This window comes from Polypterus senegalus, chromosome 2 (assembly GCF_016835505.1).
Source record: "Polypterus senegalus isolate Bchr_013 chromosome 2, ASM1683550v1, whole genome shotgun sequence".
NCBI lineage: Eukaryota > Metazoa > Chordata > Cladistia > Polypteriformes > Polypteridae > Polypterus > Polypterus senegalus.
The window spans coordinates 295,571,524-295,593,890 of record NC_053155.1 but is presented as its reverse complement, the minus strand read 5'-3'; the positions used below and the strand labels follow the sequence as shown (position 1 = coordinate 295,593,890).

The following is a 22,367-nucleotide window of genomic DNA, read 5'->3' as shown; positions in this document are numbered from 1 at the left end:
TGACGGTACAGGAGATAATTATACTACACAGGAGCACTATAAGAGTGAAATGCTTAAGCCCTTCACCTATGCTTCTGCATGTGAGTTGATGGCTGCCGCTGAATTGTTCAGTTGTTGCTTTCAGGTGTAACGAAATGGCCAAATATTTTACACCTTTGGAGAACCGCCAATGCCTCTTAAACATCTTAGATTCACAGATGACAATTTCAGTAGTGGACACTTTGATGTTTATGAATGTTTCAACTCTCAAAAGCTGGATGCGAAGTTATCGATGAAGCCGGTTGTATGCTTACAACGCTTGACAGATGCCGAATGTCACTTCAACCCAAGTCCTGCAAATACTAACGTAATTGAAACAAACCATGAAATTCAAACTGATTATGACAGCAGCAATCCAAGCTGTGAGAAACAGTAAAAAGGAGGCGTGTCAGACGTCGTAGTACATTTTCTGATGCAGCTAGATGGAAAAAACTTCATGACGCTGCCGCCAAATACTCGCAGAAAAATCCACAAGTTAATAGACACGCTGTCGCTAAATACTCGCAGGCAAATCCACAAGTTAATAGACACACTGTCGCTAAATACTCGCAGGCAAATCCACAACTTCATAGAGACGCTGTCGCTAAATACTTGCAGGGAAACTCACTGCACCCCCTCTTGGGACTCGAACCTTGGACGTCAACATCAGAGGCAAAGCCACGGCGTGTGGTTCGTTCATTTGACAGCATGTAGATCGGTGTAATTACATTCATGGCATTCGTAGTCTGAATCACAATCTGATTGTATGGGTGCATGTGGGATGACCAGTGTGTTAGAAGGAAAGAGATCTCAGACTGGCCGTCCTGTATGTCAAAAGTGGCAAATGCCATAGGGAGGATATATGATAGACTAACGTTTAAAAAAATTTTTTTTGAATGTAACGCGATATACCTGATCAGATACGGATACACTTCTTCTAAACAACACCCGCGCTTGCCGTTGCTCTGAAACACCGCCATTTCAGCTTTTACTGATGCATCCAGATTCTTGTCATCATTCTGTCATGGCAAGTTTCTTGGCACAGATAATGCGGATGCAACAGACTGACACATTGCAATTTCAAGTTGCTGTTCAAAGCTGTTGTCTGACAGACGTCAATGAAGTCTGCCCTGTCCCGGCATTCATGAGCTGCCGAGTGCAGACTCCTCCCAGTCCACTATACTCAGTCTTAGTCGTAGCCAGGAGACTGACGACTGCTGCTGGTTGACTGAATCAATCTGCAAAACACTACACCGTGGGCCAAACTATAACTGTTATTTCTTGATCGATTTTTACACTTTTACACGCTATATATGTGAGCTTGCCTTGGAATTACAGCAGTTTCATTCTTGGGAATGAAAAATGACCGGGAATTGAATGGATTCCCTAATATGGAGAAAGTAAAAGTGTGCATTAGGTTTTTGTTTCCAAAAAGCTTGGACAGGTTTCTTTACAGAAATCAAGAACATTTTCAGTATTTCTGAAGAATGACCATGAAATGTAAGAATCAAATTTAAAGAGAAGTATTCTGTTAGCTTTTTCATGATATTTTACTTATTTAAGAAACAATACACATTTTAACTGTTTTAACAGAAGTACTTGTATGCAGGAAGTATGTAGTATCCACATATGATGCATTGCTAGTCTTTTTAGTCAATTTAATTGTTCAAATGTTAAAGTGTAAATCACATTGGAAACAATAATGTCCTTGTGTATGTTGCATTTTGTGGTGTGTCTTTTTGAAATCTTGTTTGTTTTTTTACTGTTGTCCATTATGTTTTATGTTAGACATTAAACAGGAAAAAGTTTCAATCACTTGTGTTTTTATGAATGGAATTTGGGCAGTATGATTGCAGATTTATAGGTGTGCACCATCTGTAATTATGAACAATGTTCACAGAGCAATGAACTTCCCACAAACCTGTTTTAATATTTCGAAAGACTCGTATGTTATTTTTGAGTGGCCCACGATAGATGCCTGTTCCTGTAACCCCTAAATTTAAATAAACTATTTCAGAAGGAGGATGGATGGACTGAAATATATTTCCTTCATACATGAAATTGCTACAGAAAGCCTTGTCTGTTTTCTTGGTGTTCACTTACTGTGCATTGATTGCATGTGTCCAGATTTCTGTTTTTTGATGCCTTTTATCCAATAAGCAGTTATATGGTGTTCTATTCTTTAAATCAACAAGCAGTCAGAGACCAATTGCATTTCACCTTTCTTTCCAAAACATGGTCATTTCATGAGTTCTTATTACTTACAGGGCACCTTAAGCTGTCGAGGAAAGTACATCCTTATGGCAGATGCAGATGGGGCTACAAAATTTGCAGATATAATAAAAGTGGAGGCTAGTCTTAAGGACTTGCAGTTACAGCCAGTAAGTATTAATTCTACACGTTTTATTATTCTCAGTAAGCACTTTTTTTTAATGACACTTTTAGTTGTTTGTGTATAGAAATATTTGTTAATATTCTAAAATAAACTATCTACTATAACAGGGAACAAGTGTACTAAAAGGGAGTATGATAACCATTAAGTTAAGTTGATTAGGGAGAAAGATTTCTAAATGTATTTGAGTTGTATGTTACACATTTCAGCCCTGCACGTGCTGGCCTTATTGGTATGCGGGTCCTAAGGTGGAGTTGCTTTTTGTGCTAGCTCTCAGTTGTTCTAAAAAGTGTTCTGTCATCGATGAACGTTTCTTTTATGCTGAAAGAAATGCTGAAACTGGAATCATTTTTATTTAAAATAGTGTGCTTCTTTACAAACGCGTTGAAAGAATGTGCATTATCTGTTTTGTATTCTTCATGTTTTATGACTTATTTTAATGTTAAATGTTAGAGAAACAGATTATGAATTATACTATTTTTTGTTTTTATTACAGAATGAGATGGCCATATCATGTGGGTCTCGAGCACACCTGGAGAAAGAATCTGTAGCTATGGTAATTTTCACAAAAGACTGGTGTTGAAGTAGTTGCAATGAATCTAAAAAATATAGCAGACTAAAATGTATAATGGAAAACTGTGTGATTCACTCATATATGCGCTGCATTGCAGTAGATTTATAATTTTTTTTTGGGTAATTGTGTACCAATTAAGTAATACTGGGTTTTTTTGGTTGTTTCTCCACTACTTTATTAATACACTAGTAAGAATACCTGAAGACAGCCGTGATAGTCTTTGTTTAAAATGATGTAGTAAGCAGTGAATTTTATTTTTGTCAAAATATCAGTGCATTTATCTACATTATTTAAATCTTTATTCATGTTCATGTACAATTTTAGTATCAGTGTCAAATATTTAATACAAGTGACAATAGTGACCTATAAATTTACTTTGTTTCTTCTTTATTTAATATTAGAAATATAGTAATCCTAGGCCAATGCTGGGCAGCCTCATGCAGTTATAAAGAACATAAATATGTGCTATCCAGCAAATTTGTCCACATAATTTTATACTTGATGGAACAGTTGAAAAATACTGTTGTAGTGTTAATTACGATGTACAGTATTTATTGATATACTGTAGAAGGAACTGCTTCTTGGGCACTTCTTAAATTAAGAATAGGCACACAGGGTGAATTGGTTACCATATTTCATGATGCAAATAAACAAAGTTTAATTCAGGCTTCATACTGAATTCATCTTATCAATATTTTATTATTATAATTCAACATAAGTGAATTTTTACTATGTTGCAGTTTAGTGTAATAGAATATGGAATGTTGCACATCATTTTACATTTTTGGGTATTACTTTTTTCCACTAATACACATTTGTTTATTTTATTAGCGTTCTGTATTTAGAACATTCCTGATGTATGGGTTCCATTTTCTGGTCTGGTTCTTCTGTGTCAGGGGAATTCGAGATACCCAATGTGGCTTTAAAATGTTTACACGAGAGGCAGCTCTAAGGACTTTTTCTATTCTGCATGTGGAAAGATGGTATGTATTAAATGTAAAATATTACTGTCACAAGACATTCCTCAGTGTTAGAAATAATCTGATCCATAACCTTCATCTTTCATTGAATTAACCTATATATTTGCTACTTGCGAGACGGTTAGCGTTATCTATTTTTTTGTATGTCTGTGCACAATATCAAAAGGCTAATTGGGTTCAGTAATGATAATTGCTAGGGTGGTGTAGATGACACAGTGACATTCTAAGGCTATATGCCTGTTAACACAGATGTCACTGTACACTGGGATAGTGGTGGATCTATATAAAATGCAGCTCAGGATCAAACTCTTTTCTTTTCACGGGTAAAATGTACTGTCACTCATTTATAATAAGGGTTAACACGGTCTTATTTTAGTCTTTACTGGCAACCATACCCATCCTGCATATCATATGTGATCTTGGGGGCTAATGTCACAAGCACATTGCTTACATAGTGACCACATTTTTCAAGATTCTGACAGTAAATGTCCAAAGAGTAATGAAAACTGCAGTTTGCATACCCTACTGACTTAGTCATCCATATGCTTTCTATATCAATCTTTTATTTTCAATGTTAATGTACTCATTTCTTGTATTAGCTAATCTTTTGCCATTTATTTTTGTAAAAATATATTTCTGCATTACTACTATAGACATCTGTTTCTCAATCTATATTCTGTGATGTACTAATCCTGTTCTGCAGTTTTGTGTCGTCTTCTGTTCAAGTTATATCCAGGTTGCCGTCTTCCATCAAAATCTTCAATTTTTTGGCACTCTGTTACGCGGAATAACCTTCATTTTGCAAAACAACAATAGACTAACAGTTTTCTTGAGAAAGCAGTTTCGCTTTGGCCATTTTTGAACACAAGGATTGACAATTCACTTGCTTTATTGAGCAGAATAACACGTTTTAGCTGTCCTAATACAATTACAGTTTCTGTAATAGCCGTCTAGCATGAAACATTGATTAATTAGCATTAATTAATTAAGGATTAACTAAGAAAGTTTACCATTAGGAAATTGAAGTAATGGCAGCTTAAAATGGTGCTGTGCAATTATGTGAATAATAAACTATAAATCAGTAATTTTGGCAATAGTAGCCATTTGCATGGCAATGTTTTTGCAGTATTTAAGTAAATTGAAGGATACTTTGATAAAATAAAGTATCAATTTCAACATTATATTGTATGCGCTGTTTGTGTGTACATTATATGTAATATTTTTTCTCAGGTCCTCTTTAATCAGGCAGATATAGATGAGAAAAGTTTTGGATGGTTAATGCTGGGGAGTGGCAACATTTTCATTATAGATTAGCACATGCAAGTAAGAGTTTCACTGTACTCTGTACACATGACAATAATAGCAATATAAATATATGGAAACTACCCAAAAGATTTCTTTTAGATAGATAGATAGATAGATACATAGATAGATTGATAGATTTAACAGAAGCTGGGAATTAATACATTTATGATTATAACATATAGTGCCCATACAAAATATTCCTCCCTTGGAAGATTTCACATTTTATTATTAAACAACTTTGAATTACAATGGATTAAATTTGGCTTTTTTGACGTTGCTCAACTGAAAAGGATTCTTTAATGTCAAAGTGAAAAAAGATCTCTGCAAAGTGGTCTAAATTAATTAGAATTATAAAACACAAAATAATTGGTAGCATAAGTTTTCACCCACTTTAATATGACGTACATAAATCATAACTGGTGCAACCAGTTGATTTTAGAAGTCACAGAATTAGTTTAGTGGAGATCATCTATCTATAGTCCATTGAATTCAGTTGATTGTAGTATAAATGCACCTGTCCACCTGGTGTTAAGTCAGTATTGTGGCCTAACCTACACAGCAAAGACTAAAGAAACACTCCAAGCAATTCTGTGAAAAGGTTATGAAGTGTTGCATGGGTGCTTTACCAGTCACAGCTTAATGGGACAGTGGCAAAGAGAAAGAAACTGTAATCTATGTATATAGAAGCCAAATACCACTGACTCACTCATCACAAAATCTCCCGAACCATGAGGACTTGGGTATTGAAATATGGAATGTAGGTTACCCTTGGCCCATAGGTGCTCGCTAAGAAACAGATTTAAAAATTTCTTTGTCGAAGCGCAAAATTTCTTATAGTTTTTTAGACCCGTTTGTATGTCTGTCCGCTTTTCACGAGAGAACTACTTAACTGATTTAGATCAGTTTTTTTTTTTCTATAATTTGCTTGAACATTCCGTTGATTTGGCGACTTTCTCATTGTGCTAAGTAACACAGTTCGCTTGTGGTATCCAATTTATTAGCGCAAATCCGAGACAGACTCATCGGGCTTCAGGGAAGGGGGGTGGTGCCCTCCTCACTCACGTGTCTGCCTCGTGGGATAACCTTTACTCCACTTAGTTAGCAAATGGGAGAACTACATAACGGATTTAGATTTTTTTTTTCTATAATTTGCTTGAACATTCTAGTTCATTTTGCAACTTCTCTCATTGCGCTATGAATTATAGTTCGCTTGCAGCAGCGATATATCCGTGCTAATCCAAGACAGAGGCTGCAGGCTGAGGGGAGGGGGAAGAGTGACATCAGGAGTAGAGAGCTGGGCTGTACCCTCCTCAGTGTCCTGTTTCACTAATATGCGGGCGAAGCCGCAGAGGATGGCTAGTAAATCAATAAATGCATGTGACATCTCTGTTAGAGTTCGCTAGAAGTGACTCAGGAGAATCTGAAGCCAAATGGAAGATGCATCCCTATCCTATGTTTCACGTTAGCCAAACTGTGTACATTATCAAAAACATACCATTCATTCTGTGGGGATGCTTTTTCAGCAGCAGGCTGTGAAAGGCAAGTGATGATACAGGATAAAAAAAATGTAGAAAAATACTGGAGTAAAGTCTGATGCAGCCTGCAAGAAACCTGTGCCTTGGGAGAGGATTGGTTTTTCAACAAGGCAACAATCCCAAGCTTAAAGCCGAAGGTACACAGGAATGGTTTAAAAGTAACAATGTTGATGTCTTTGAGTGGCTGAGTCAGAGTCCACATCTCAATCCAGTTGAGAAATTATGGCTGGACTTGGAAAAAGGCCATTCACTCATGTCCCTATTCAAAATGACAGAGCGTGACAAGCTTGGCAAAAAAAGAATGGGGAATAAAATTGTTGTGTCCAGATTTGCAGAGCTGATAGAGAAACCTATTCATACGGACTGAAGGCTAACAGTGGCGCTCAAAGGTGCATCTGCTAAATACTGACTTAATGAGGGGTAAATACTTAGGCAGTCAATTATTTTGTGTTTTACATTTGTTCCTTCAGATCACCTTGCAGAGATCTCTGGTAACTTTATTATTAACCTGTTTTTTTTTCTCTGATGATCACTGTCCAGTACCCAAATTACACCCACTGTGGTGCAATGTTGTATACAATTAAATGACAACACTTCCTAGGGGGTGAATAATTTTTATAGGCACTATATATAACTAATGAGCCAATTTGCCAAAAAAAACACTGCTCTCTGTGGCTTTTGCTTTAAAACAAAATTTCTCATGTATAGATTTAAGGAAGTATTTATTTAAATATTGAGTTACATTTAATACATAATTTATTTAAACTGTAGTTTAGTGTGTGCTAGTTAATTTTAGATAGTAGTATTTTCACTTTTTTAGCCTCTTGTGGCTCTATATTTCAGGAAATGTGAAAATAAGGTTAAAAAATAATTTATTTTTTCCCTCTTTTCAGTTCTTTCAACCTTGTAGTATAACAGAAGTAATAAATAATAGACTTACTTAAGCAAGTATATTGACCATTCTTATGTATATTATTAAAGAAGTAAAAAAAATAGATATAATATATTAATTATTCATTAAACTAAACCAATAAAAAATCGAGCATTTGTACACAATACATGATAAACATTCCCCCAGTCCTTTTTATCACTTCAGTTTGTACTAATTAATGATGAAATAATGGCAGGAAAGTACAGATTAATTATTGGTGCCTTGATCTGCTGGTCCCAAAACGCTACATATTTATTTCTGTCCTAACTGCTTAGTCAATGGATAGGGCAGCTTTGATGTGTGAAGCCTGACAAAGAGCAATCAAATAGTTTATCAAAAAGGTATTTCTCATATAATAGAGTACACGTTTGTCCCAAAATTTGAATCAGAGTTAAATTTACAAGTACCTTTCAATGTATGAGTAACAAGGCAAGTTATAAATTAAGCAACTCCAGTACTTAGCTAAAGAGTACATAATATTAACAGAGATCCTAGAAGGCAATTAGAGGTAAGTATTACTAAAAATGTAAAACCTCATCGTTTTTTAACGTAGAATTTTAGTGGTTAGAGAATGAGGAAAAGGAAAATTGAACGCTAAGAGGAAAACAAAATGTATGCATAGTCTTTATACTGTATTTTCTATGTTTTCACCTTTGATGAAGTCACAGTTCTCCTAAACGTTGTTGAAAATATTAATAAAACATGCCCAGCAGTGCTGAGTTTGAATTAAACAGATTGTAAATAAACGTAAGGACGGATAAATTAGCGTTAAGCACTACTTTACATAGAGAAACCTAGACTCAGGATAGGAAGGATAACCTGTGTTGGGCAATAATGACTGACCTTGTCAAAACAAATGCATGCGTTCTTATTTGATCACTGAGTCAATTTTTTACTAATAAGCAGTCAGAGCATTCAAAACTTATCATAATCACTATTTAATATAACATTTTAGACTAACCTAAAACATGTCAGAAATATGTGCCTAATGTGGTTGGCCATGTGAAATGCAGAATTTTTGTTAAAGAATAAACACTTTTAACTACAAATAGACATTTGTATTGGTATATCTCTAATTATAAATTTTGTTTTCTTTCTTAACCTAGTACTCTGGATGAATGTTTTCCTGTACTAAAATACTATGCTATTCAGGCATACTAGATATGTTAAGCATTGAGAGCTATACAAAAAAAAGTTATTGAAAGAAATTTACTAAATGAAACATAACCTAATGAAGGTTCTGCAGACTACTGTACAATGCCATTCTATTGTTCTTACAGCAGTCTAAGTCTATCATGAGCTATGTTATGTAGGATTGACGGTTTTTAAAAGCAATTATTTTTAATAATAGTTGAAAGAACGAAGGTGTCTCAGCAATATGTTTGCCTGCTGCAGTGTCCATATAAAGAATATTATGCTATTATGTTCTTCACCTGACAATTCATGCATCATAATGCTCATGAAGAATTGCAAAATTCCTTAAAGCAGCATATACTTTGGGGATTAGGAAAAAACAGTGAATTCAGCAAATGCATAGTTACTGATCATTTCTTTATTGATTGGTTAGTTGGTTGGTAGCTTTTTCATAGAGACACCTAATTAGACATTCATTTAAAGACGGATGTTTTACTAGGTTTCTTATATAAATAAGTTGTTAGATACAGGTACATGGTTCTGAACACAAGGTAGCTTCTTTAAATTAAAGCATCCTAAATCATTATGTATTAAACAAAATTTCATTAGACAATAAAGCTGTTTTTATTACTTGTGTTTTAAAGGCAAACTCTGATACCTGTTTATTAAAAAAAATACCTTGTAGTATTTATGTGATCGACACTTTGAATTATGTTTTTACTTTTTTTAAAAGAACTTCTTACTGTAGGTTTCCACAGCAAACTGGAGAAAATTTAATGATAGATTGACATATTTCTATAAACTACCAGTATTACATTATATAAATCATAATACCACACATGTTCAACAAATCAAATTTTATTGTTAATTTACAGAGCTGTTGGCCCATAGTCCTCATTTACAGTCAAGTGTAGCAGCCATTTATCTGCAAATTGTTATGCAGTTATCTTAATATTTAACTTAAACTATATTAATTTAGAAGTGGAAGAGCAAACATGTTTTTTATTGCTGTTTTTTTTATTTGAAATGTTCTCTTTCATAATCATATTTTAGGTCTGCTTGTCACTTACGATAATAACATTCAAAATGTAATCATCTCTTCTGTTAATGAGACCATTCCATATCTTGATTTAATTACTTTTGATCTGTTCCTGCCCTTGTCGATAAATGTGCAAATAAGAACAAGTCTGAAGCACATAAATAATAACAGTACTTCAAGATTTATTGATATTCTGGCAACGTCCCACCAAAGCTATGAGACTAATGGAAATTAACATACAAATAACTGCAACTCCCATGTGAAACAGGCTTTAATTAAAATTTTAAAAAATGACATTTGTTTAATGTTAGTTACCACATACCTTCACGGTCTGAGAGTGCCACAAAGTGTAAGTCTAATTTAACAAATAAAACTTAAAAAAGTATCTAGCTCACTTTTGTTCTGTCGTAGGAAAATGTTTGTGAATTTTTTCTAAGAATTGCCTAGACAGCACATATAGTTGCAGATTAAGCAATCTGTCTCTAGATGTTTTACTACTGGAACCCAAAATGTCAACATTTTGCATACTTAATAAACTTATGACAGAAGTGGAAACCTCTACCGTGATTTCTTCATTGAAGCACACAAACTGTCCTTTATTCTGTAGACTTGGTTTCAGAATGATACTAATGTTACTTTAATATATGGCCCCTAAATCTTTTAAAGTGTCCTTTCCTTATTGGGAAAAAAATGCAGTTTGGATCTGAGTATTCATAAGAATTTTAGACCAGTTTCTTTCTCTCACAAAGGTGGTTGCTTGCAACTACATTCGTGTCCAGAGGTTTGTACACCCCAGGCCAAACACATATATGTGTATTGTTAACATCCATCCATTATCCAACCCGCAATATCCTAACTACAGGGTCATGGGGATCTGCTTGAGCCAATCCCAGCCAACACAGGGGGCAAGGCAGGAAACAAACCCTGGGTGCCAGCCGACCACAATATTGTTAAAATAAATAAATAAATAAGAACAAATGTGGCATTTGCAAACATTTCAGCACCCTAATATATTTGTGCTTGGCAACAATAACAGCTTAGAAACGCATTGTGTAGCTTTAAGTCTTTGAATTCTTGTTTTGTAGTACTAGGGTGTTGTACCGTGTTAGCCATTATTAATGTAGAGAAAAGCCAAGCAAAATGACACCTTTTATTGGCTAACTAAAAACTTAACTTTAAAAAACTTTCAAATTAACTTGTAATCTTTTTAGTTAGCCAATAAAAGGTGTCATTTTGCTTGGCTTTTCTCTAAATTCTTGTTTTGGAAATTTTTCCTCATTCTTTCTTGTACAGTAGATCACTTTCTGCTGTGAGATACAGTGCATCTGGAAAGTATTCACAGCGGATCACTATTTCCACATTTTGTTATGTTACAGCCTTATTCCAAAATGGATTAAATTAATTTTTTTCCTCAGAATTCTACACACAACACCCCATAATGACAACGTAAAAAAAGTTTACTTGAGATTTTTGCAAATTTATTAAATATAAAAAAATTGAGAAATTACATGTACATAAGTATTTACAGCCTTTGCCATGAAGCTCAAAATTGAGCTCAGGTGCATCCTGTTTCCCCTGATCATCCTTGAGATGTTTCTGCAGCTTAATTGGAGTCAACCTGTGGCAAATTCAGTTGATTGGACATGATTTGGAAAGGCACACACCTGTCTATATAAGGTCCCACAGTTGACAGTTCATGTCAGAGCACAAACCAAGCATGAAGTCAAAGGAATTGTCTGTAGACCTCCGAGACAGGATTGTCTCGACGCACAAATCTGGGGAAGGTTGCAGAAAAATTTCTGCTGCTTTGAAGGTCCCAATGAGCACAGTGGCTTCAATAATCAATAAGTGGAAGAAGTTCAAAACCGTCAGGACTCTTCCTAGAGCTGGCTGGCCATCTAAACTGAGCAATCAGGGGAGAAGGGCCATAGTCAGGGAGGTGACCAAGAACCCGATGGCCACTCTGTCAGAGCTCCAGAGGTCATTTGTGGACAGAGGAGAACCTTCCAGAAGGACAACCATCTCTGCAGCAATCCACCAATCAGGCCTGTATGGTAGAGTGGCCAGAGAGAAACCACTCCTTAGTAAAAGGCACATGGCAGCCCACCTGGAGTTTGCTAAAAGGCACATGAAGGACTCTCAGACCATGAGAAACAAAATTCTCTGGTCTGATGAGACAAAGATTGAACTCTTTGGTGTGAATGCCAGGCGTCACATTTGGAGGAAACCAGGCACCGCTCATCACCAGGCCAATACCATCCCTACAGTGAAGCATGGTGGTGGCAGCATCATTCTGTGGGGATGTTTTTCAGTGGCAGAAACTGGGAGACTAGTCAGGATAAAGGGAGAAATGACTGCAGCAATGTACAGAGACATCCTGGATAAAAACCTGCTCCAGAGCGCCCTTGACCTCAGACTGGGGTGACGGCTCATCTTTCAGCAGGACAACGACCCTAAGCACACAGCCAAGATATCAAAGGAGTGGCTTCAGGACAACTCTGTGAATGTCCTTGAGTGGCCCAGCCAGAGCTCAGACTTGAATCCGATTGAACATCTCTGGAGAAATCTTAAAATGGCTGTGCACCGACGCTTCCCATCAAACCTGATGGAGCTTGAGAGGTGCTGCAAAGAGGAATGGGTGAAACTGGCCAAGGATAGATGTGCCAAGCTTGTGGCATCATATTCAAAAAGACTTGAGGCTGTAATTGCTGCCAAAGGTGCATCGACAAAGTACTGTATTGAGGAAGGGCTGTGAATACTTATGTACATGTGATTTCTCTTTTTTTTTTATTTTAAATAAATTTGCAAAAACCTCAAGTAAACTTTTTTCACGTTGTTATTATGGGGTGTTGTGTGTAGAATTCTGAGGAAAAAAATGAATTTAATCCATTTTGGAATAAGGCTGTAATATAACAAAATGTGGAAAAAGTGATGCGCTGTAAATACTTTACTTTCCGGATGCACTATATTTCATTGGCTGTGTTGTGTACATAACACGTTTAAGATCCACCCATGTGATGACCGTGTTTGGGGGCTATGAGGCCCATTCCAAAATCTTCACCTTGTGTTTCTTGAGATACTTCATAGTAGAATTGGATTGTTGTCTTGTTTTAGAAGCTATCCTTTTTCAGCTTCAGCTGCCTGACTGACTATTTGACGGTTTTGAGGATTTGTTGATGTTTAGTGGAGTCCATTCTTCCCTGTACTTGCACTTGAGCAGCCACACGCCCTCAAAGCTGATAGATCCACCCCATGCTTAACAGTTATCAGGGTGCTCTTTTCACCTGCTGTTTCTTTTTGTTATCCAAACAAACCTTTTGTCATTGTCGATGATTTTAAATTATTGTCTCCAACACTTGTTTCCAAAATGCCTCCATACAGATATTGCGTTATATTCATAAGACATTGTTTTCTGTGATGAGATTCCAAGTAAGGTTTCCTTCTTGTGTCTTTTCAATAAAGGTCTTTCCATGTATGTAACACTACACAGTGCAGCAGTGCACCACCACTCCTTTCTCAGCTACACCTACCTGTAGTCACATAGGAGTTTTGCTTTTCTTTCCTGCACATTATATAAGCTGTTCTGTCTGTCAGTTTTCTTGGTCTTCCAGATCTTGTCTTGACCCCCACAGTTCCTCCTAACTCTCAATTCTTTTGAAACTTCAGACTGTGAAAATTGTGAGAAGTATGTTGACAACTTTTTTATAGCCTTCCCTGGCTTTGTAGGTGTAAGTTAGTTTAATTTTCAAATCCTCGGTTAGTTGCTTAGAAGAGATCAGGGTTATTGAGGTCGCATAGTGGTGGGAGAGTAAAATAATTCATTAGTCTCTAAAACTGCCATCAGCCAACAATTCCTAATGACAGTTCTTAATTAATCTAACACCTAACAAGCTAAGCCAGATTAGATGTAATGTAATGCGTTCTGGGACCTTATAATGGAAAGGGCACCAAAGCCTTTGCACGTGCCATATTTACTTTTATTTTATTTACTTGTATGTGTGTATATAGATAGATAGATAGATTTTTTCCGTTAAATAAATAAATCATATTCATACATTAACTTTTTTAATTCCACTGTTCTAATTTGTTTGCTTTCAAAGTTGTATTTTCTATTATTTTTTTAACTTAAACCTCAACAAAGTATGTAATTGAATATTATTTTCTTATCTTATATACCTTGATATTATCCAATCTGCTTAGTCTAATTTAGGGTTGTGGGGTTCTGAAGCCTTCCTCAACAACATACGCAACCAACCTTGAACAAGTTTCTAACCCATTTCAGGGCTCCCACACTCAAAAAACGTATACACTTAATCTGGGCCAGTTTGGAGTCATAAATTGACGTAAAGTGCACATTTTTAGGGATGCGAAAGAAAAAAAAAACACATCAGCACAAGTAGAATATATTGATTCCCCATATGGACATGGATGATGTTTCCATGATGGCAGTGGTGTTATCTGTAGACACGCTTTGCTGTTCTCCATTCTTTTTTTTATAGCACAAAGTCTAGATTTCATCAATAGACTCTACCATGAAAGAGTTAATGTGTTTTTTTTTTTTGCAGGGCCTTTGATGTGGAACTTTTATATATAGCCCAGTGTTTAAATATACCCATTACAGAGGTTGCTGTTAACTGGACAGAAATTGAAGGTGAGTGTTTTTAAATATACAATACGTTTAATTTCTTTTGTCTGCCACAGGTGAATAGCATATTCACTAAGATAGTAGTCATTTAAGTAAACTTTTTGTGGTTAAGACTTCTAAAATCTTTCTATTTCATTCCCATTTAAATTAATTACTGTATTTCAATCCCAATTTAAGTTTTCGTGGAGTCAAAGATGAGATTTTACTTTTTGTTCTGTATAAGGGTGACTAATAAATTGCAGAATAGGGATTCATAGAATTATAATAGAATAAAAAACTTTTATTGTAATTTTTATCAGCTGATTACTGGGAAAAAAACCCAGTATATTATATGTAAAATATATGCTTAAAAAGATAAATGAGATAAAAAAAAATGAAACCTGTAGTAATACAATCAATAATAAATAATATAATTTAATTGGGGAGTAGCTACACAAGAGCAGCAGCAGTATTTGAATCTGTTTCCCAGCACTGACTAAAATTGTTTAACCCACCTTAATTTGCTTATTTTTGTTCAATGCATTTATGGCCATTGGAAAGAAACTGTTTCTGAATCTGTCAATCTGTGCTTTCAAAGATATGTAATGCCGACCAGAGGGCAACAGGTCAAACAGGTGGTGAGCAGGGTGTGAAGGCTCCTTAATGATATTTGTGGCTCTGGTTAGATAGCGAGAGCAGGCAGTGTCTTCCAGGGAATTTGGCAGAGGAGGTCAAAGACAGATTTATACAGTTGTGGCCAAACGTTTTGAGAATGACACAAGTATTGGTTTTCACAAAGTTTGCCGCTTCAGTGTTTTTAAATATTTTTGTAAGATGTTTCTATGGTATATTGAAGTATAATTACAAGCATTTCATAAGTTTCAAAGGCTTTTATTTACAATTACATTATGTTTATGCAAAGAGTCAATATTTTCAGTGCTGGCCCTTCTTTTTCAAGACATCTGAAATTTACCCTGGTATGCTGTCAGTCAACTTCTGGGCCAAATCCTGAATGTTGGCAGGCCATTCTCCCATAATCAATGCTTGGAGTTTGTCAGAATTTGTGGGTTATTTTTTGTCTACCGACCTCTTGGGAATTGAGTACAAGTTCTCAATGGAATTAAGGTTTGGGGAGTTTCTTGGCCATGGACCCAAAATTTTGATGTTTTGTTCCCCAAGCCTCTTAGTTATCACTTTTGCTTTATGGCCCGGTGCTCCATCATGCTGGAAAAGGCATTGTGTGTCACAACAACAACATTTATTTATATAGCACATTTTCATACAAAAAAATGTAGCTCAAAGTGCTTTACATAATGTAGAATAGAAAAATAAAAGACACAGTAAGAAAATAAAATAAGTCATTAATTAACATAGAATAAGAGTAAAAAAAAAAAAAACTGCAGGGATTCCAGACCATGAGACCACCCAGTCCCCTCTGGGCATTCTACCTAACATAAATGAAACAGTCCTCTTTGTATTTAGGGTTCTCACAGAAGGACTTGATGATGATGGTTACGTAGACTTCTGGCTTTTAGTCCATCAATGTTGGAGCATCATGATGCTTTGAGTAGGTGGTGGTGGTGGTGGCGCAGGCCGCCACCACAAAGAAACCGGAAAAAGAAACAGAAGAGAGAGTAGGGGTCAGTATGGATTTTAGAGCCACCATGAATAGTTATTATGATGAAATGAACATACAGAGTATCAGGATTAAGTTAAAGTGAAGTTATTAGAAGGCCATGTTAAAGTAATGTGTTTTCAGTAGTTTTTTAAAGTGCTCCACTGTATTAGCCTGGTGAATTCCTATTGGCAGGCTATTCCATATTTTAGGTGCATAACAGCAGAAGGCCGACTCACCACTTCTTTTAAGTTTAGCTTTTGGAATTGTAAGGAGACACTCATTTGAGGATCTAAGGTTACGATTTGGCATATAGGGTGTCAGACATTCCGATATATAAGATGGAGTGAGATTATTTAAGGCTTTATAAACCATAAGCAGAATTTTAAAGTCAATTCTGAAAGACACAGGTAACCAGTGTAGTGACATCAAAACTGGAGAAATGTGTTCAGATTTTCTTTTCCTAGTTAGGATTCTAGCAGCTGCATTCTGCACTCGTTGCAAATGATTTATGGCTTTTTTGGGTAGTCCTGAGAGGAGTGCGTTACAGTAATCTAGGCGACTGAAAACAAACGCGTGAATTAATTTCTCAGCATCTTTCAATGATATAAGAGGTCTAAATTTTGCTATGTTTCTTAAGTGAAAAAATGCTATCCTAGTGGTCTGATTAATATACAATTTAAAATTCAGGTTACAGTCAATAGTTACCTCCAAGTTTTTTACTTCCGTCTTAACTTTTAATCCTAATGCATCAAGTTTATTTCTGATAACCTCATTATATCCATTATTGCCAATCAATAAAATTTCAGTTTTCTCTTTATTTAGCTTGAGAAAATTACTATTCATCCATTCAGAAATACAAGCAAGACATTGTGTTAGTGAATCGAGAGAGTCAGTGTCATCAGGTGCTATTGATAAATACAGCTGTTTGTCATCAGCATAGCTGTGGTAGCTCACGTTGTAACCTGAGATAATCTGACCTAACGGAAGCATGTAGATTGAGAAGATCAGCGGACCCATGATAGGGCCTTGTGGAACACCATATAGAATATCATGTGTCTTTGAGATGTGATTACCACAACTCACAAAGAATTTTCTACCTGCCAGGTAGGATTCAAACCAATTTAGGACACTACCAGAGAGGCCCACCCATTGACTAAGGCGATTTTTTTAAGAATATTGTGATCAATGGTGTCAAATGCGGCACTCGGATTGAGGAGGATGAGAACAGATAAATGGCCTCTGTCTGCATTTACCCGCAAGTCATTTACTACTTTAACAAGTACAGTTTCTGTGCTGTGATTTGTTCTAAAACCTGACTGAAATTTATCAAGAATAGCATGTTTATTGAGGTGGTCATTTAACTACATAATGACTGCCTTCTCTAGAATTTTACTTAAGAAGGGCAGGTTAGAAATGGGTCTAAAATTTTCAAAATCAGAGGGGTCAAAATTATTTTTCTTGAGTCACCAAACTGTTCTTGGATGGTTGGGAGAAACTGCTATCTTAGGATGTTTTTGTCCCATTCTTTATTCATAGCTGTGTTCTTAGGCAATATTGTGAGTGAGCCCACTCCCTTGGCTGAGGTGTAACCCCACACATGAATAGTCGCAGGATGCTTTACTGTTGGCATGACACAGGACTGATGGTAGCAGTCACCTTTTCTTCTCCAGACAAACTTTTTTCCGGATATCGGAAAGGGGGTTCATCAGAGAAAAAGACTTTCCCCCAGCAGTCCAATCCCTATACGGTTTTACAGAATATCAGTGTGTCCAGGATGTTTTTCTTGGAGAGAAGTGGCTTTTTTGCTGTTGTTGTTGACAGCAGGCCATCCTCCAAAAGTCTTTCACTCACTGTGTGTGCAGATGTACTTACACCTTCGTGCTGCCGTTCCTGAGCATTCTCTACTGGTGGTGCACTGATCCCGCAGCTAAATCAACTTTAGGAGACGATCCTGGAGCTTGTTAGACTTTTTTTGGTGCCCTGAAGCCTTCTTCACAAAAGCAGTGAAAATGGGTTTTTTGAGATTAAGTTCATTTTCATGGCAAAAAATGTCTTTACAATTAATTGCAATTCATCTGATCACTCTTCATAACATTCTGGAGTATGTGCAAATTGCCATCATAAAAACTGAGGCAGCAAACTTTGTGAAAATTAAATTAATATTTGTCATTCTCAAACCTTTTCGCCATGACGATGGATCTCTTTATACCTGACATATGATGCAGCCTCCTGAAAGTTCTACAGAATCATCTCTGACATAATTCCATGTGATTGACACCTTACCCACAGTTATTAATCTATTTTTGTTAGTCGCACCTCTCTGTACACTTCATAAAGGTAGAACACAATAATAATAATAATAATAATAATTTCCCTTTTTATGTGTAATTGAGCATAGCCATTCTTTATGTGATTCAGAAATAAAACACCAAACATTGCATTGTACTGAGTGGTTCATAATTTTTATCATTTATTTATTTAGACACTTTAACCCAAAGCAAGTGTTTCTTGAAATGGACACATTTGTAAGTTGAACCTTACTTCATTTGTCCCCAAAGACAAATTAGAAATTCAGCAGGAGATCAGTGCTTGTATGAAGCCTGTGTAGTCCCAGGATGCCTTGTGAAAAGAGTTTGTTTTCAGAACGTCCTTGTCACACTTGCCATTCAAGCTGGAGTGCACAGCTATAATCACCGCTTCCTTTGTGTTTGCAAATACTTGATTTTATACTTTTTTTTTCTTTTTCATTTTTCAGTCTTACATCAAAATTAGTTGCATATACAGCACAAAAATGGTTATTTTGACCTCACTATGCTTATACTTAAAGAATGTCAGTGGCGATTCTTTTTTTGAGACACTGTGCCTATCTGAAATGCTGGCTGTAAAAAGAAACTCATAAATTGTAAATGCTAACCTTTAATGTATCCAATTATTAAAAAAGAATTCTCACTTATAGGCACTACATTTTTTACAGGGTTTCAGTGGATGTCCTTGATTACATTTCTTTGTCATTTCTCTTAGTTTTAATCCTGTATTCTTCACCAGTTCTTACAAATAAGTAAATGACTCTTCACAAGATAACAGAAGGTAGTATTTCTTACTACATGCATCACTTCTTAGTATAATATAAACAGGGTTTCTCACTTGTTAACTAATTAGTCTGGATTCAGTTTCCTAATTTGCATTTAGAAAATAATTTTAGTATGTTGACACAGAAATGAGGTAGCTTAAATAAAGAGTTGGTTTTATTTCAAGCTCACATTTTGAAGTAAATCATGTTCCTTGAGTAACACAGACATTATGTCATAGATGTTTAAAAAAAAACATGTTGGAGTTATTTTTAAAATTTAGACAGTAAGCATGAATGCTAGGTGTCCTATCATTACATGGGGAAAATTAATGTGTTCACACTGAAAAATAACTTATCTTCTTGTAATTGTATACCTGTGCAGCAAATCTACTGTATCTGATCTAAAGTACGTATTAAAACTGAATCATGAAACACAACCATATTTCAAAACATAAATAACTATGGTGACTATTAAATCTAATTTTTTTTAAAGTACAATTATGGAGATTTCCCAGAATGAGAGAGATTACACAAATTCTGCCTTTTTACATGAGAAATGTTTTAATTTCATTAATTTTTTTTATCGTTTTTCTTTTTAGTTGCTTAATTGTAGATCATAAGACAGTGTTTTGTAGCAGCAGTGCACTTTCTAAAGATTTGTAGCAATGGTGCTATAAACCAGTTTCCTAAATTGTGCTATTGCCTTTGCTATTTAAATGGAAAAAATATTAAGACAGTGATTAAAACTAATTAAAGTGAATTTCATTATAATAAAATTATGCTTATGTGGAAAAATCACAGAAGATAATAATGATAGCCCTTACATAAATACAGTGTGTTGTAATAGATTCAGTAAAAATGACATGCATAACAACGGAACTTTATTCGTGTAGATATTAAAATAAGAAAAAAACACTAATGGAATGGACATGTCAGAGGTGCATATATAAAATAAATGTAGATATGCCGCTTTTAAGATTTATAGTGAGTGTTTATCAAGATGGCAGATCCTTAGTTTCTGATTTGGGCTTTTTCCCCTGACATGATGTGTAGGTGCACTCAAGTCACAATCCTTAGTTAATCGACACTTTACAGATTGTTTTTGATGTCTGGTCTGTACAGTTTTTGTATCACGTGGTCAGCACAATTACTCACTTTGAGAGATTTAGGATGAGTAGTTAAAAAAAATAAATTTTTTGAATTGCACAATAAATAAATCGAGTTGCTCTGTGAGATTTCTGTACTATTCTACAAATTACCTTTCATAAGAACTGTTATATTTGTAGTATTACTTACAGTTCCAGAGCAAAATTACAAACATGTCAAGTGGTTTATAAAGACAAATACAGTTTAACATCTTAATCTGACAGCATTTAAATTATGTATATCATGATAATATATAATAATAAGATACCTGTTATAAAACATAGGTAAAAACTGCAAAGTTGACTCATTTGTATCACACAGTTAAGCAAAACCTGAACTGTAACAGTGCTGATTGTGCACAAAAGCTGAACTATCTTTATGTATAATAAGCTACTGTGGCTGTTCGTTTGTCTGTAAAGGATTTTAAATCACCTGTAGCTCACAAACTGTTTGACCTATTTTCTCCTACCTCTTCATATCTTAAATCATAATTAAGGCAGATTGAAGACTTGAATAAGTTACCAAGTAGTGTGGTGGACAGTAGGACTTGAGGGACCTTCAAAACTCGACTTGAGGTTATTTTGCTGGAAATAGGTTTTGTAAGCTTTGTTGGGCTAAGTGGTCTGTTCCCATCTAAAGTTTTCTAATGAAGCAAGACTTCCTTTTCAAGGCAAATCACATCCATCCATCCATTATCCAACCCGCTATATCCTAACCACAGGGTCACGGGGTCTGCTGGAGCCAATCCCAGCCAACACAGGGCGCAAGGCAGGAAACAAAACCGGGCAGGGCGCCAGCCCACTGCTAGGCACACACACATCCACACACCAAGCACATACTAGGGACAATTTAGGATCACCAATGCACCTAACCAGCATGTCTTTGGACCGTGGGAGGAAACCGGAGAAAACCCACGCAGACATGGGGAGAACATGCAAACGGCTAATCACATAGTTTCTTCTAATTCCTTCTATAACCTCAAATTCTGAATATTTGAAACCCACAAGTGAAATCTGAAGTTCGCTAATACTATGCTAACATATGCGTTATATTTTCGCAATGTCATCTTTTTAACACTTTTTGAAATAATGTAATATATCTTTGTGAAGGGAAACAGATGAAGATTCAACGCGACCATAGAGTTTTACTCTAGAACAATGAGCTGTACAAATTCTGAATAAATTAAAGGAATGCTACTCTGTTTTCCTACATTATAATCATTGTAATTTACATAAAAAGGAAGCTTGACCGGTAGATGTGCTGTGGCACACATTTGGAGTGGTTAAGGCTGATTTTAAGTTTTTTTCACGGTATTTTATTGTGAGTTATACAGCCAAAAATAAAAGACCTAAACTTAAAGTACAGCTAAAAACAACAAATCCACTTATAGTAGGTTATCAGAGTATACAGATGCAGAGTATACAGCTTTTTTACACACTCTTGGTTTTTCATTACATGGGGCAACTTTAAAGAAATGGGGAAGAGTGAAGTCAAAACCAAAGTGTATCAATGAACCATGAATCTTTTTCTTTCTATTTCTTTTTCTGAATCCCTTTTCCACAGGATACCGGGTGATACCTACAGCCCATTTCAAAGCCAGTGGCCATAAAGAGTTGGTGAATCACAAATTGCTGTTAGGAAGACATAAACATTCTGTCACTCACAACATGCCAAACACTGAAAGGCTTTAATAACACAGCTGCAGGTTGACCTTAATGCAGATAGTTTGCACTGCAGTTAACCATTAGATGATATTAGGCGACTATTAGGGGACTGACAATTTGATTTGTTTTTGAACCTTGGAAAAATCCATTTAGTTGGTTTTATGGCATAAGAACATACAGTAATTAGTATAGTTGTGAGCAACACAGAATTATCAGGGTTAGGTCAAAAAACTAATTAGTGAGCTTATGTTTAAGTTATGTAGTGCCGATTTTTCCTGTGTGTGTGTGTGTGTGTGTTAGATGCATATATAAAGGATTTGAAAAAGAACAGAGCTGT

The 22,367-nt window shown here is 35.6% G+C and overlaps 1 protein-coding gene across 1 annotated transcript in view; it reads left to right on the top strand.

The window, feature by feature from the left end:
• The window catches only part of alg5 (ALG5 dolichyl-phosphate beta-glucosyltransferase), a 72,111-nt gene that overhangs the window by 42,285 nt on the left and 7,459 nt on the right, over positions 1-22,367 (top strand). Inside the window, exons 6-9 of the mRNA XM_039745812.1 lie at positions 2,286-2,399; positions 2,907-2,966; positions 3,816-3,967; positions 14,474-14,559. Of these exons, the coding sequence (XP_039601746.1) occupies positions 2,286-2,399; positions 2,907-2,966; positions 3,816-3,967; positions 14,474-14,559 (412 nt within the window). The remainder of the gene's footprint in view (positions 1-2,285; positions 2,400-2,906; positions 2,967-3,815; positions 3,968-14,473; positions 14,560-22,367) is intronic.